The sequence below is a fragment of the Nansenia antarctica genome (assembly GCF_963989245.1).
Source record: "Nansenia antarctica genome assembly, chromosome: 4".
NCBI lineage: Eukaryota > Metazoa > Chordata > Actinopteri > Argentiniformes > Microstomatidae > Nansenia > Nansenia antarctica.
In genome coordinates this window covers 22,000,059-22,013,857 of record NC_137689.1, presented here as the reverse complement: position 1 = coordinate 22,013,857, position 13,799 = coordinate 22,000,059, and the positions used below count along the sequence as shown (strand labels likewise).

Below are 13,799 nucleotides of genomic sequence, written 5' to 3'. Positions count from 1 at the left end.
ACTAGTAATAAAATAGATTGTGTGTGCGTGTCTACGTGTGTGTACGTTTACGTGTGTCGTGCGTGTGTGTCTCTCTGGGTCTGTAGATGTATTCCTACGCGTCTACCCTGTTTGTTCTAGAGGTCTGTCCTTCCTATTGTCTCCCTGTCTGTGTCGATCTAGGTCTCTCTCTGTCATCTGGCGGCTGCCTGGTGCCCATATTTCCCCCCTTTTTTTTTGCTTTAATTTCCTATTCAGAACATGGCAGATTGTCCTACGGGCTCTTATGGCGCTCATCACTCACCGGTGTCAGCGGTAACTTCTCTAATGCCCCGGCTCCTTACCCAACACCCGCTGATATCTTTATATTGGGATGCCATTAAGTTGATTTACAGTAGCACTAGCATATGACTGAGGAGCTATCTCGACTCAGCGGGGAGGCGGCAGGTTGGACAGTCGTCGTTACACCGACGTCGTGAGACTGCGGAGACCCCCCCCCCACCACCACCACCACCACCACCACTACTCAATGCAAATCCATCTCCTTGCGCGACGAAGCTAGAAGGATATGTTCTGTGTAGGCTAACTGATTATAATCCATTTGGATTCGGGTGCTCATTCTAGCATGCTGTATGAAGTCGTTCTAGAATGGAGCGAAATAAGGGGGATGCTAGAGATGTCTTTCCCTCCGGCGCGGTTAGCCTAGCTAGCGCGGAGCAGAGGGCGCAATGAGCATCCCATGGCTGTTGGGATGCAGCAGAGCGTTGAAGATAAATCTCTACAGGTGCCGTTGGTGAGACAGTGTAATGACTGTTTCTCGCATCGTTGGGTCCTTAATCACGCTAAGGAGAGTGGCGACGTGGATGCCTCTGTGCGCTAGAGGTGTACACCACACAGGCTCTAGTTAAACTGTCTTCCACTGTATGTTAAAGAGGCTCTCCTTGCTGCCTCCTCCTGATAGGGCCTGTGTTATGGAGCTGTATGGGTTATTGTGTCGTTTTTCTTTTTTTTTTACCACAAGTGTGAGAGCACGAAGCGTGAGTAATGGTTTTGATAATAGGCTTGTGTGAGTATGAGAGTGGGAACATTGCGCTCTAATGCTTGTCAAAGGCAGCCGTGGCTGGTGTCTAGGAGGTGGTAGAGCAGGGTAATATTCACCTCACAGAGACTCAAATGGGAGGGTACACCGTCTGATACAGGACTATACTTTCGGCTAGGAATTGGAATGGAAAGATTCTCATTATATATTGCTTATATAAATGCGTAGTGGAATATGTTGGTTTTTGATGATCTTTCATTTATCCTTATCCAAGTCAAAAAGAGAGTTGTTTGTGAGAGGATGGACTGGATTTATTGGACATTTTTGATATCTTAGTCAGGCAGACAGCAAGGCCAGTATGTGGATAAATGATATCAAGCGTTCAGAAGAGTATTTTCCTCGTTTTCCTTTCCAATGTCAATAAATGTTTGTCTCGTCTTTCGGAGTGAGTCAAGGCATCCGTAGTCATGGTTTTCAAAACACACTCAAACATCTCACACTTCTTAATTTCCACATTTTCCCAACCTCAAAATCATTTTAAGAGAGGTACATCTCTTCTGTGTCCTTTAAGGGCCTGCCAGCATACGACCAATGAAAAACCTCACGGCCATCGCTGGGCGGGACATGTACATCCACTGCCGCGTCATTGGCTACCCGTACTACTCCATCAAGTGGTACAAGGACTCCAACCTGCTCCCCTACAACCACCGCCAACGGGCGTTCGAGAACAACGGCACGCTGAAGCTGTACGACGTGCAGAAAGACGTGGACGAGGGGGAGTACACCTGCAACGTGCTGCTGCAGCCGCAGCTCTCCACCACACAGAGTGTGCATGTCAGTGTCAAAGGTAGGCTTCGACTGCACACTGCACACTCAACCACCCAGGGCTATCTCTGTCACACTCAGTCCACACATGGCTGTATGAACATACTTAGGGCACTGAGGAAGACGTGTTTTCTCTCCTGTATAGTTCTATACCCCAGCGCCAAGAGGGGGACATACAGTACGCCCCCCCCCCTCACACCATGTCAACTTCTCTTTGAACAATGTTCATATGAGGATTCCCCCCCCCCAAAAAAAATAAATAAAAATCTGTTGCTAACTGTCTGTAGTGTGGGGGCACATGCAGTGCTGCCTAGAGGATAAGCCTTGAAATCCTTACTTGTCTCAGGTGCTTATTGCATACTGTATGTATCTCTGTCACAGTGACAAATTGGAACAGCTCAATGAAAGATATAGTCCCCAGTGAAAGCTGGCCAATTGAGGCCAATTGATTCTCAGGCCTCCAGCCAATCGCTCCTCCAGCTTTAGCCTCCTCTACCCCCCTGGTCCTTATGAGGCCAAACGGGGATAGGGGCGCGGTTTAGAGCGAGTGCGGGATGTTCTTATCAACCAAGTGATTTAGTTAGCTAGCGAACTTGATGGATGCCAAGCGTAATCCAAGTTAGCTCGCTGTAACTACACACTCAAATGGATTGGAACAGCAGTTTACAAATACAATTGTCATAAAATGCAAGTTATAAGAACTTGTTGGGAACCCGGAGCATTCAAAATGTTTGCTAGAGGTGTCACTAGCACTGCTGAATGTAAACAAACAATACTAGAAAGCCCAGTCCATTTTGTTTTTCTTCAAATGGGCTTGTTCACTAGGCTGGAAGCTCCAGGCTTTTAGCACTAGCTAGCCACTAGTAAGCCTTGGCATGCACTGGCACCACCGCTGGACTGGCCATACAATCTACCTGCCCGCTGGCAGGTGGGCCGCGCTAGTTTTGGGCCGGTCGGGCCGCCCCCCCCCCCAAAAATAATAATAATAAAAAATATATAGATATAGATATAGATAGATAGATATATACAGTATATATATAAAACTAGCGCGGCCGACCCCAAACTAGCGCGGCCCAAAATAGCGCGGCATCAACTAGCACTGAATCAAGCGGCGGCCCCCGTTTATACTAACACATGGGCTGGCCCAATCACATGCTTAGGCCCTGCTGTCCATCGGCCCCCTCCCCCACTCTGATCCCTCGGCCGACAACCCAAGTGCAGTGTCATGTTCGTAGATAAGATAGTGAAAGGGGGTGCCCAGAAAAGTAGGGAGAAAAAAGTAAGAAGCTAGCAGAGGATGCCTCAAAATGTCAGAAACTGACAGATATGTTCTCTGGATCGACTGTGGGGGCTAGGCCTACTACAGATACAGCAGCCATGTCTCATCACCGTGGAGTACGTCAACAGTGAGTGAGTACACTGGTTCACACTTGCATTGGTATACTTGCTGTCCATGTCACTTACTCCGCTCTATAGGGGGTTTTACAAATGGTATACTCAACAGACTGCATGTTGATCGGCGGTGTCGGACCGATTGTGTTGGGCCGGTCTGAGCCACATGGCAGGGCCTAATTTTTGTCCCAGTCCAGCCCTGACTGGCACAACAGTTAAAAAGCGACTAGTGCGACTACAGCCTGAGCACATCCAATCTGATGGTTAAGAGGTTTCCATTCATGAATCCCAGACACCCTGACCTTTTCCTTCATGTACAAAGGTCATGGTGATAGAAAAATAGCATTACAACATATAGGCTTACAATTGCTATTACAAGAAAATGGGTAACAAAACCAAAGTATGGATCAAACCGCATATCCCATGATACACAAACTCCCTTCTGTCGCTGATGCCCAAGCACTACCTTCTAGCCAGCATATGTTCAGCTACCACTGTTGGCTGTGCCAGGCGTAGATGATAACCTCAGATGGCTCCGTTTCCTCAATGACGCTGCATAATTTGAAGCATCAGCCGGACGGGCGAATCCCCCTCTCTCGCGGGTCTGTGGCGCGTTAACGAGGGTGCGAGGGGTAAATCACGCAGCCTAGACAAAGCCTCCGCCGCCATTCCGCTCCGGCTAATTTGCCTCTCGGCTGCTTAGCATTCCGCCGCTGCCGAGGGGAATCCCCAGGAGCCCATTATGCCTACTTTGTTGTGAATTAAATAAGCGCTGAAGTGCCGCTTATTCCAATGTTATTTTAAATCATTAATTCTCCAAAGCATCTGTTTCTCACGATGGCTACAGTGTCCCCAGAGAGAGAGGGAGGAGAGAGAGAGAGAGAGAGAGAGAGAGAGAGAGAGAGAGAGAGAGAGAGAGAGAGAGAGAGAGAGAGAGAGAGAGAGAGAGAGAGAGAGAGAGAGAGAGCAGCCATGATTGTGCTGTTAGGAAATGAGTGTTATTTGAGTGTGAATGCAGCCTCTCAGCATGTGGAAATGTAATGACTTTTTCTCCCATACCTGCTTTGCACAGTGCAAAGCCTCGGTATTGATGAGGTGATAAGGTGTGATGACTGTTGAGTTGCCAGAGAAGGTTTTCTGAAGTGGCTCTAACTGGTATTATATTGTCTAAACCTGACATCTTCACCTGTACGCACTACTACTTTTTTAAATGTTTTGTCATGTACCTGTATTGTATAGGAATCACTTCCTGTAATTGTCCTTAATGTCCCTGGTAGAAACAGAAGGACATCAGAAATAGAAGCCATAATGTACACATAAAACAAGGCTAGCTTCATTGTGTGTCTGAGACATGAGAAATGCCCTTACCCTTTTTTTTACACGCCTCTCCCACAGTGCCTCCTGCCATCCACCCCTTTGAGTTCCCTCGCTTCTCCATTGGCCAGCGGGTGTTCATCCCGTGCGTGGTGATGTCGGGCGACCAGCCCGTCTTCATCACCTGGCAGAAGGACGGGCGGCCCATCCCCGCCAGCCTGGGCGTCACCATCGACAACATCGACTTCACCAGCTCGCTGCGCATCTCCAACCTGTCTCTGCAACACAACGGCAACTACACCTGCATCGCCCGCAACCAGGCGGCCGCCGTGGAGCACCAGAGCCAGCTCATCGTCAGGGGTGAGGGGGTGTGGGGGGATGGGGGAGAGGGGAGGGGGTAAGAGGACTGGGTGTGTTGGTGGAAAGAGGAGGTAAACTCTTTTTTTTAAATCTAGCTAGCACCCTCCCAAAATGGGTTCTTCACTCGTTCCTGAAGGGGGTTTCATGTCAAACCCTTTTGGGGTCCATGTTGAACCGGTTCCACAGGGTTCTAGATGGAAGCCAAAAGGGTCTACATGGAATCTAAAAGGGTTCTACTGTACAAGGAACCCAAAAGGTTTCTTCAAAGAATGTCTATACAGGGAGAAAATAAATAACATGTGTAGGGGGAGGTCTGAGAATGATCTGATGATCCTGAATATGAGCATGAACCCTGACCAGTCCATGACCATTAGTCTCATCTTCTTCCTCGCCCAGTCCCTCCCAAGTTTGTGGTGCAGCCCAAGGACCAGGACGGCATCTACGGCAAGGCTGTGATCCTCAACTGTTCTGCAGAAGGCTACCCCGTCCCCACCATCGTGTGGAAGTACTCTAAAGGTAAACACACACGGCACATTAAAGGTAGACTCTGGGATATGACGTCACGCCCGTGAAAAAAGAGCAACTTTAATCAAATATATTGTAGTGAACAAAGAAAGTGTTTCACTGCCCTCCTACATAAGTAACGGTCTCCTATTACAACCAGTAAGAAAGCTGTATGATACATTGTGTTTATGGTTGAGACCAGAGTTGTTTTTCTGTTAGCCGTGTATCTCGCATGTCTACTCTCTCGCTGAATTGCAAAAACAACATTGTCTGTCCTCAAGGCAATCTTCTTTTTTTATGGAGGAGCATCCGCTTATGAAAGCCCACACAGTAAACAAACTGGCCACCGCCTTGAGGTTGAATGCTGAGAGTCAACACAAACAGCAGGAGCGAGAGAAGAAAACCGCCGTGTATATGAAAGAGCTTATCCAAAAATATATATTTGTATTGCATGTACTGCAGTTTTATACATGTAACGCATCCGGTTTTTACAGTTCTGTTCATTATAGACATACTGTATATATCGGATAACAACACGAACAGGGTTTTCAAGTGTTTATTTTATTTTTTTACATATACGATTATTATTGGCAATTACTGCATTTGCCAGTATTTCAACCTCTTACAACTTCACAATCTACATGTATATTCCCCTACAGTTGATATTGGAGATGGTGTTGATGGAAACCATTCAAGTCAAGTACAACATACTACAAGAGCGGGTATTGCTCACTAGCCGCCAGCAGAGTGTTTAAACTAAACATAACTCTAATCCTAATCACTCCAACAGTTTGGCTAATGCCTAATACAGTGTTTATATGATACTAATGTGTGCCGTGGGATGTGATGAACTCCAGCAGCTAGGTCGGCTTATTTGTTTCCATTTAGCAGACACTCTTATACAGAGCAATTGACAATAAGTACATTCTCCTAGAGTAAGTGAAACACATCAAAATCATCGCAAGACTTTCTATAAGAGTAAGTACTAGAGGCAGTCACAGTGCTAGAGAAATGGGAGACATTAATACCAATGATTAATACAATGATGATGGGTGAAATGATTAACATGTTAAACCTGTTTGCCAGTCAAGTGGCATAGCACAGTGTTGCAGCTAATATGATAACCCTTTTAATCAGTGTGAGATGTTACCGTTGTTGACAAACTCTCCATCTCCGTGTGTGTGTGTGTGTGTGTGTGTGTCTGTGTCTGTGTCTGTGTGTGCGTTTGCCTGTGTCTGTGTGTGCGTGTGCGTGTGCGTGTGCGTTTGCCTGTGTCTGTGTCTGTGTCTGTGTGTGTGTGTGTGTGTACGTGTGTACGTGTGTGTGCTCTCTCAGGTGCCGGGGTTCCCCAGTTCCAGCCCATAGCCCTCAACTCCGGCTTCAGGATCCAGGTGCTGGTGAACGGTTCTCTGCTCATCAAACACGTGCTGGAGGAGGACAGCGGCTACTACCTGTGCAAGGTCAGCAACGACGTGGGAGCCGACGTCAGCAAGTCCATGTACCTCAACGTCAAAAGTAAGTACAATGGAAGACCACCCAGACCCCCCCCCCCCCCCCGCCCCCCCTCCATACCCTGTCCTGTGACTTTGAGCCTCAGAAAAAATAAATTGCACTCTATAGTACAGTATATAAGTAGAGGGTGTCAACATCAGTGACCCAGGAAGCAGTAACTGTTGGTCCCCACTCCACCCATTTTTGGCGGCCATTTTGTGGCCCAGAAGCCTCCCTGACAACAATATCTGATCGTTGTTGCATAACAAACGGCCATTTTCATTCCAGGTGCGTAGCTGGAGTGTGTGGCCTTCCATTACAGTATTAGGTACTAGCCAAGGCCTTTAAAAGATCCACATAGTCTTGGTCATATATACAGTAAATACCATCAGTATGCCATTCATATGAGCAGCTTTCCATGACCCCCTGAGTAGACATGATGGTGGTCCGGGGGGTGCTCTGTGTTCGGTGGGGTCAAATGGCGGAGGGTTAAGTTGATTCACCGGGGGTCGGGCTCAGTGACAGTAAGGCCCCCCGGAGTGACGCCACCAGCACCAGCACCACCTCCCTGTGTCTTTCTGCCTGAGCGCATCCCACAGAAGCAGCCGGCCCGGCCGCACCGCTCTCGGAGAAAACACAAGCGTTTATCCGCTGAGTAGCCAAGGACTTAGCTCCCCTCCATTAAGCTCCATGAACTCTGTATGCATGCTGAGTCTGCCATGTGGAAAACAGAGCTGGGGGGGGGGTTACCATATCACCCCTCCCCCGCCCCCTCCCTCTCTCTCCTGCTCTACTCTAGATCTTCCTCCCCTCTTCCTCCTCTGTCTGTGATAGCGTCTGTTCCTCAGTCTCCACCCCCTCTGCCTCTCCTCGTTCTCTTCACGTGTGTGTGTGTGTGTGTGTGTGTGTGTGTGTGTGTGTGTGTGTGTGTGTGTGTGTGTGTGTGTGTGCGTGCGTGCCTGCCTCCAGAATGGTGAGAGCCACAACCCCCGCCACATCATGTCGCTAGCAATCAGAACCCAGTAGTAAGACAAGGACACACACACACACACACACTCACACACACACACACACACACACACACACACACACACACCATAGATGTGAGGTTCTGATTCTTCTGTGGTAAGACATTATGGGTCCCAACGTTTCTTCTACAGTGCTATGTATGTAATAGAATCAGACATTTGCAAAATTGTATGCACAATTTCACACATGGACCCTTGTGCAGCATGTAAAACAATAACAATTGGATAGCAAATCAAACCTGAGGTCCCTGCAAGCTCTCCTCCATTCATTCAATCTGCTGCTCCAACCCACAGCACTGTACTGTACTATGATGTTTCTCCAATATGAACACTGCCCTCCTCAGGTGAAGTGAAGAAGCTATAGAAATACTTGCTAGATTACTATCATCTATCTCTCTCTCCCTTTCTCCCTCTCTCTCTCTCTCTCCCTCTCTCTCTTGTTTCTGAGAGAGAGGGAGAGGGAGAGAGAGAGAGAGAGAGAGAGAGAGAGAGAGAGAGAGAGAGAGAGAGAGAGAGAGAGAGAGAGAGAGAGGGGGGAGAGAGAAAGAGAGGTTGAGATTGTGTTTCAAATTGGGTACATGAATGAACCAATAAAAACATTATTACTCAAACATTGTGCTGTGTCAGAGAAAGTATAGCGATAAATGTCTTTAATTAAAAGGCGATGTGTGCTTGTTTGGGCCTGTGTGTGCACATGCATGCACTGTGTGTGTGTGTGTGTGCATGCATGTGTATGTGTGTGAGATGTCCTGCTGTTCCCCCATGACTGGGCTTTGTGTGTTCATTTCAGATCACACTCACACGCCGTTTCGGGGCTTATATCCCTGTAGCTGTTATCTAGCCAGAGCAGAGGCCTCCCTGTAGAGTGTCCCTCTGTCTGTCTGAGCCAAACACAGCTCCTTCATCATGTCTGTCTGTCTGTCTGTCTGTACCGTATGCAGTATCTCATTATAGTACCCACTCATTATAATGCAGTCATCATGTGCTGGACAGTATCCAGGAATGGTTCTATGATAGAATTGACCTCCATGTGATTGCTTGGGCGTGTTATCTGTAAGTGTTCTTTCCTACAGTGAGTGTGTTTTGGTCACAGATACACTATTGTTATTGATTGACTGCACATGTGTGTGTGTGAGTGTGTGTATGTGTGTTTGTGGGTGGGTAGCGTGCCTGCCTGGCTGCACACGTGCGTGCATGCGTGTGTGTGTGTGTCAGCTACTATAACTCCCTCAGCTCCAGTGGGTGTCAGGTTGTTGTTGTGATCATTGTGCGGTCCTGCTCTTTGCTCTCTGCCCCCCCCCCCCCCCCCCCCCCCCCCCCCCCTCTCTCTGTAACCCGACCCTCCCCGGGAGCCCTGAATCCCCATGTCTCAGGGCGGACGGCCCCCGCTCTGTTTGCGACAGACGAGACCCCTCATTAACCCGGAGAAAGAGAGGGCCGCTCCTCTCCTCGCCTGACGGGTGTAGCGTTACATTCTGTCGTTGGTCCCAGAACCGCAGACGGTGTCTGGCCTCCCCCCCTCCGCCTCCACAGGCGTGGCGCGTGCTGCAGCAGCAGCGGCGGTGGTGGTGTACGCCCTGTGTGTGTGTGTGTGTGTTGTTTATCTGGGCCATATGACACCGGCGGAGGAGCGGGCCACTTAAGAGGCTTAGGAGGCAATTAGAGAAACACGGGGAGCAACGAGCCGCTAAAGTGGTCATGTGACGTACCGTATGATCTCCTGTCTTACGTGTGTGTGTGTGTGTGTGTGGTCAGTAACACACACACACACACACAGGTTTACCTGGGTCATACTGACACTGAGAAGGGCATAGCCTCATAGATAGGTAGACAGATAGGTAGACAGAAACAGCAGACGCATGCACAAGTATAGGTTACACGCACGCACACACATACACATGCACCGACCAATACACACATTCTGGAGACATTAAATACCCAGCCACGCACGTGCACGTGCACGCGTACACACACACAGACACACACACACACACACACACATACACACACACTCACTGACTAACACACACGCACATACACACACTTACTGTGCGCACAGGGACCATTACAAAAGGATCCCAGCCTAGCAGGCTGTTAATTCAGTGGCTTAGACAGATTTCATTTGGTGAGGCTATTGTGGCGGACACGCAGGGAAATGAATTCCTGCTATTGTGATGTCATAGCGCGACGCTTTTATTGTTATTAGTGTCTGAGCATGTACGCTAATGTCTCCCCATAACACACCATGCATCACTGTATAGGAACCCTGTCACAGCCACCGACAGCCAGCAGAAACTGCTTCTATAGCACCAGGTGTGTGTGTGTGTGTGTGTGTGTGTGTGTGTGTGCATGCATGTGTGTGTGCCTGTGTGTCTTCTATCTATATCTATGCTATACAGTATATGGTACTGTAGACAGACCTGTGATAGTTCTCCTGTCTGAACGACTGAACCTCCACACACGCAATTGAGTCAAGTGTGTCAACAGCCACTCGATGTTTATCAGTGCCAATTAACATCAATTAAGACCATTAGCCCCATAACGCACCGAGACACAATGATGAGAGCGCGCGCGCAATTAGACCTAATTGAAGAAAAATTGGGTTGTCGCACCGTCGTCAAGCTCCCAGTCACGGCGTCCCTCAGAACCCAGGAAGTGAAATTCCCACCCCCCCACTCTCTCTCTCATCCTCTCCTTTCTTTTCCTCCCTTTCTCCAGCCCTCCCACTCACAACACGACCACCCTGTCTTCAGCCATACAGTCAGCATCAGGCTCCATGTCCAAGCCAATTGTGCAGCTAAGGGAATTATTGCATTCAGTGCCCAGTGAACCAGGCATCGTTCGTGCCATCGCCAACCCCATCCCCCACCAACCACCACCCCCCCCCCTCCCCCCTCGTTGCACCTAGACTGTTTCTCCCCCAGTGGCCCCTGCTCACACGGTTGCCCTGGGGGGTGGGGGGGAAGTTCCTGTAGGGAGAGATCTGGTCTCGTTCTCGTCTCGATCTGGTGTCACCTCCTCATGGCCCGCTGAGCCAGGCAGGGCGCCCCGTGGCCTACATTTCCCCTGCCAGCCAGTCACACTGCCGGGGGTAAATGGAGGGGTTGGTGCCTGAGGCTGTCTGACCTGGAATATCTCCAGCCCAGGATAGTGGGACTGTACATGGGCCGTGCTAGGGAGAGGGATATGATACATGGGCCGTGCTAGGGAGAGGGATATGATACATGGGCCGTGCTAGGGAGAGGGACTATACATGGGGCCGTGTTAGGGAGAGGGATATGATACATGGGCCGTGCTAGGGAGAGGGATATGACACGGTGTGTTTCGGAGGGAATACGGGTGGGTGTTTTAATATACAGTCATACAGTAAGGTAGTACGGTAATCTGTGTACACCTGGATATTTATGGAACATGGAGCAAGAATTCATGTTATTTTTTTGTAATTTTGAACACTAATCACACACACACACACACACACACACACACACACACCCCAGATGAAGACATTTCTCCTCTGTGTGTATTTGTGTTTCTGCATTGCGACATTCACAGCTGACAGTGTAATCACGCTCCTCTGAAAATCAATGGCAGGTCCATGTTCTATTCCTGGCCACTATAAATGGCCCTTTCTAAGAGCAGGGATGGAGAGAGAGAGAGAGAGAGAGAGAGAGAGAGAGAGAGAGAGAGAGAGAGAGAGAGAGAGAGAGAGAGAGAGAGAGAGAGAGAGGGAGGGGAGAGGGAGGGAGAGAGAGAGGGGGAGATTGTCCGATGCTGGTTGGCATGGTAACCTGGCCAGGTGAAAGAGAGTCTTGGAGGCCTTTGTCTCGCGGGAGCAGCATATCAGCAGCAGCCTATCCCACAATCTCCCTGCAGGCTGTTGTGTATCATGGTCGCCCTCTGGGCTGGGGATTAGTAGCAGAGCTCTCCTACCTGCACACACACACACACACACACACACACACACACACACACACACACACACACAGCCTCCTACCCTTTGCCTGCTGTAACTGTACTATACATACAGTACAACATCCACTAGACCAGTCTGTGTGGTTGTTGTTGTTGTTGTTGTTGTAAGGTTTGATTCACAGCATCCTGAAACCAACCTATTCACTATCCTATAGTGAATATTCTATGATGTATAGTATATATTCTACTATGTACTGTACTGACACGGGTGCTTGCTGTGCCAGGTATGTCTGTGCAGTGCTAGAGAGGAAGCTGGAGCTGGTCCTCTGCCGGTGTCTCTTATTGGCTCTGACTGTGTGGTGACTGTTTGATGTGTGTGTGTGTGTGTGTGTGTGTGTGTGTGTGTGTGTGTGTGTACACTACTGACGTACGCTCACTGTCCTCAGCTCCACTCCTGGTGGTCATCAGCATTTCATGGCTTTTTAACGAGGAGGCTGTGTGTGTGTGTGTGTGTGTGTGTGTGTGTGTGTGTGTGTGTGTGCGTGTGCGTGTGCGTATGTATGCGCTCACAGGCTCAAGAGGCTTTACTTAGAAAGTCTACTTACTCGCCCGATTGGACAGGAAATAAGAGTCATTAGTATCCCAGCGTGCACTGTGCGTGTGTGCATGTATGCGTGCGTGCGTGCATGTGTGTGTGTATGTGAGAGAGAGAGAGAGAGAGAGAGAGAGAGAGAGAGAGAGAGAGAGAGAGAGAAAGGCTGTTCAGCCATACATGTATGCCTCATTTAAACATGTCAATACTTCTATTAGCCCTAGATCTAGTGCCTCTAAGGCAAGTCCATTTCTATGCTCTCCGGGATACACATCTGGTTCTGTAGAAGATAGGCTATCAAAGATACTCTGGCTAATGGATGCTTAAAGATGAAATCGTACAATTTCATGAGTGTAGCAAGCACTGGTTCAAAACAATGGCGAAAAGATGTTTGTGTGTGTTTGTGTGTGTGTATCTGTCTGTTTGTCTGTGTGTGAGAAATAAAATGCAAGTAGATGTCTAATGTGTGAGGCTCCCAGTAGATGCGTCATTCCTTCCCCTGCTCCCCAGGGCCCTGTTCCTGTACCCATAATTCTGCTGGATATTAAAGAAATACATCAACACAGCAATTACAGGCCCATGAAACAGCCAGGCACGTGCCTCAGGGCAGACTCAGCTGGCCTGCTCTCTCTGTCTCTCTCTCACACACACACACGCACACACACGCAGACACACAAACACACCCACACACACACACACACAGACATGCACAGACACATACACACACACACACACACACACATACAGACATGCACAGACACACACACACACACACACAGACACGTACAGACACATACATACACACACACACACACACGCACACATACAGACACATACACACACACACACACAGACACGTACAGACACACACACATACACACACAGTAGATTGATGTGCTCCTTCTCTATCATACACACCTCATGCCATTGGAGCCCTCCCATACTTGTTTCCTTGACAACTGTTTGTTTACTGAATCCACTTTGGGCCTTAGTTGGCACTTTGTAACCATGTGTTACATAAAGTATAACTGGCTTGGCAAGATACGTTAAATATGACGTACCTAGTGTTTCATATCAAATCAAACGTTATGTGTCACTTATATGGCATACAGTTGTAACTGACATAGTTCAATGTTTTGGTGTCTTGCTCCACGCTTAACGACAGCAGTCAGCAAACAATGAACAATTCAATAAAAAGTAATAATAAGTGACAATAAGTAACAATGGTACTAGTGCAATAATGTCAGAGTGCAATAATATGTGCAATAATGTTTCACACACTGACTAGGTCACATGGGACAACATATTATGTTAATGTGTACAATGTGCCCTTTATGATGGAGATGTTCTTCCATGGTTAGTG

At 48.5% G+C, this 13,799-nt stretch overlaps 1 protein-coding gene across 2 annotated transcripts in view; it reads left to right on the top strand.

Moving 5' to 3' along the window:
• LOC308155110 (cell adhesion molecule DSCAM-like) overlaps positions 1-13,799 on the top strand; it is a gene marked incomplete at both ends in the record, with an annotated part of 100,597 nt that overhangs the window by 60,840 nt on the left and 25,958 nt on the right. For both annotated transcript variants that reach the window (XM_080528354.1, XM_080528353.1), the window contains 4 exons: positions 1,590-1,865; positions 4,631-4,909; positions 5,306-5,425; positions 6,749-6,928. In XM_080528354.1, the coding sequence (XP_080384480.1) occupies positions 1,590-1,865; positions 4,631-4,909; positions 5,306-5,425; positions 6,749-6,928 (855 nt within the window). The remainder of the gene's footprint in view (positions 1-1,589; positions 1,866-4,630; positions 4,910-5,305; positions 5,426-6,748; positions 6,929-13,799) is intronic.